General features: G+C 33.7%; 1 protein-coding gene across 1 annotated transcript; it reads right to left on the reverse strand.

The window, feature by feature from the left end:
* Positions 1-1,206: 1,206 nt before the first annotated feature.
* LOC113750072 lies at positions 1,207-2,693 on the reverse strand. Its single transcript, XM_027293992.1, has 2 exons — positions 1,624-2,693; positions 1,207-1,507 (listed from the first exon to the last, which is right to left on the reverse strand). The coding sequence occupies exon 1, from the start codon at positions 2,661-2,663 to the stop codon at positions 1,632-1,634; it is 1,032 nt and encodes a 343-aa protein (XP_027149793.1). The 5' UTR covers positions 2,664-2,693; the 3' UTR covers positions 1,207-1,507; positions 1,624-1,631.
* Between the last annotated feature and the right edge of the window lie 508 nt (positions 2,694-3,201).

Raw genomic sequence — 3,201 nt, forward strand, 5'->3', positions numbered from 1 at the left:
ATATGGAGGAACTGATGTAAACTAATAAAATTTTGGGAAAATTTTTGGGATCTAGGGAGGCATTAAATCACGAATCATGTAGGGAAAAGAAACTTTCTCTTCGAACTATGGAAAGATATACATTTTTGTAATTAGATGTAGAGAAAGAAAAAAGGGTAAAGTACATAAAACCCCCTTGTGGTTAAGGAAATTGGCACGAAATCTCCTCATTGTTTAGAAACTCCCACTTAACCCCCATGTGCTTTGGACTTGTTTGGATTTTACCTGCTAACCGGTTGGGGAGCTAGCGAGTGATATTTACGCGACTTAATGGTAACTTGTGTCTAGCAGAAAAGAAACTTTCTCTTCGAACTATGGAAAGATATACTCCCTCCGTCCCATTGTTAATGTCATATTTCCACTTTTTACTTGTCCCAAAATTTGAGTCACTTTAAAAAAGTCAAACTACTTTTAAAATTACTTTCCAATTATACCCTTCTATTGAAAAGTCAAAATTGCACTAAACAATTATGATGGGCCCTGCCATAACACATTTAGCTCCTTGCGTTTCTTTTTATTTCCGTTACTTTTCTTGGACTTCAAATCTTTGTTATTTCTTTTTTCTTCTTTTTCCTTGCTTTTTTTTTTGTGTTTTTCATTTCCATTTCTTTTCTTGCACTTCAAATCTTTTTTTTTTTTCCTTTTTTCTTTTTTTTCCTTGTTTTTCATTTTTTTCTTTTCTTTACTCTTTTCAAGCTACACAAGTGTTTGCAGATGCAATGAAAGTTTTGTTTCTTGTCTTTCTATCTTTTTTTTTTAACAAAAGAACAAATTTCTTACAATAATACAAATCAAGTTTTTTTTTGGATAAACAAATAAAGAATGCTAGATGCATTCCTTACCCTTTTGTTTATCACTATTTAATTTTTTTAATGTAAAGGTGAAAAAAGAAAAGGTAAAATTTGTCCTATAACTTGTGTTCTTGCTCTTAAATTTGCCTCTAGTATCAAACTAACAAATAAATAGAGTGAAAAAAATATCAAAGAAAAAATAAAATGATCAACTAATGCGTATTACGTTGAAATCCTAAACATCCAAGCAAGGCATTAATTTGAAAGCACCAAGACTAAAATAACATTTACTGCTCATTGCTTCCAAGAGTTCATGGTTGTCTATACAAATCAACAAAATACAAAATCTATGCCCCTAAAATGGATTCGAGTGACAACCAAATCTTATAAGCAACCCTCAAAAATAACTTAGGACCAAAAGTCAAGCCCCCTGTTTTGCACAAAAGCATTAGTAGCAAAGTCTAGCAAAAGCCAAGTCGTACAAAAGCATTAGTACCAAAAGTCTAGCAAAAGTCAAGTCCCCTGTTTTGTACAAAAGCATTAGTAGCAAAAGTCTAGCAAAAGTCAAGTCTCCTGTTTTGTACAAAAGCATTAATAGCAAAAGTCAAGTCCCTTGTTCTGCACAAAAAGCGTTAGCATAATCCAAGTCCAGAAACTTGATCCATGACTTGATATACCTTCAGAACAAAATAGAGAAAAAGAAATCAATCATAAGTTAGATAGCATTATCACTACCTTTATCATAATTTAGAAGTTAGCAAAGTTTAAATAATATGGAAATTCTAACCAATACCAGTACATTCATGCTTGTAGATAATGGATGATTTTGTCAATAAGCTCCTTATCACATCCAATTTGCAAAGGAAGATTTCCATCTCTTATCAACCGTTGCTTCCCAATATGTGGAACTTTGTAATTATTCCCTCCACAATTCTTCATCACCTCAAGCATACATAGTTGTAAGGTTAAGAACACATTGTTGAGACTTTCAGATGATAATTCATCGAAAGACTTTTCAACAGCAGAAATTAGTTCGTCAATAGAGTTAGGTGCTTCTTGATGCTGGAGTGATTGAATGGCTCTAAAATACCCAAGATCAAGAACATTCATATCAGGGCTATTAGGTGGTTGAAATGATAAACGAATATCAAAACCTTCTCTTGTGGCAGCTTCTATGAACTCAACATCCATTGGATCAATATGTGGTTTTGCATTATCTTGTTGGATGAAGATAGGGCTGATAACATCACTTTGTGGCCATTTAGCACGAATTGCAGGCAAAACATTATCAATTAAGCACCTTCTATACACTTCCTTGGTCACTGATAGGATAGGCTTTGTTTCTAGAGTACCAGCAACACGATTTTTGCTATTCCTTTTAGCTGGTTCTTTGAAGGCAAAAGGAAATATTCCAATTTTCCCATCAAAGTGCTTGTTTCTAGAACAATCAAAGCGAGGTCGAGCAACTGCAGCTAGAAACATAACCTTAACAATAAACTTTTTACTCCTACAAGTCCTCATAGGGTGTTCTTCTTCAGGATGTAGGTAGTATTTCTCAGACTCCTTAGTCATGTAGAACCACTTTTCATCGATATGAACCATATTGAACATGTTTTCGAAAATAGGTGCATCATTAAGACTCTCTTGTTGAAGCATTGACAAACAAAATTTGAGTCTTACCAATTTATTGTCATCAGTAAGGTGAGGCTTTAATGCATTTGAATGTGCTTTGATAACACCTTCTTTTATTCGTCGATGAAGAGTGGACTTGGCAACTTTCATTTTGGTTGATAGAGAACGAATATTTGTTCGACACCGTAGAGGTATTTCCATGATAGTGCTGAAGTCTATCTCTACCCTTTTGCGTCCTACCCTCTTAGGAAACCTGCGAGAGATGTCAACCGAGCCTCCATTAATGATTGAAGACTTTGCTCTTTCCCAAATTCTTTGTACTGTCCTCGTGCTAATTTTGAACTGTGTTGCAATAACTTTGGTTAATCCTCTTTCTAGTTGTCCACCATAACTATATTGCAATAATGCTTCAAATATGGCTTGCCTTTGCTGATTTGTCAACTTTTTCCTAGAGATTTCATAATTTTGAAAACTATGATTATCCATGTTCACTGGGGAATATTATCAAACAGAATTTGTGCAATAGACGAATCTCTCTATAATCTCATTATATAGAGAATAAAGGCATCAGAATTATCAGCTTCCAAAATCTATTTATAAGAAACGTGAGAAACAAAAAGCTTAAAAAAATGCATCTACAAATTTTCAATGAACCGCCAAATTTCAAGAAAAAAAGGGAAAAACAACAAATGGCGCCAAATAAAAGATTAGCTAAATTATGTTAAGTCTCAAGATTATC

The sequence above is a fragment of the Coffea eugenioides genome, chromosome 10 (genome assembly GCF_003713205.1).
Source record: "Coffea eugenioides isolate CCC68of chromosome 10, Ceug_1.0, whole genome shotgun sequence".
In the NCBI taxonomy this organism is placed as follows: domain Eukaryota; kingdom Viridiplantae; phylum Streptophyta; class Magnoliopsida; order Gentianales; family Rubiaceae; genus Coffea; species Coffea eugenioides.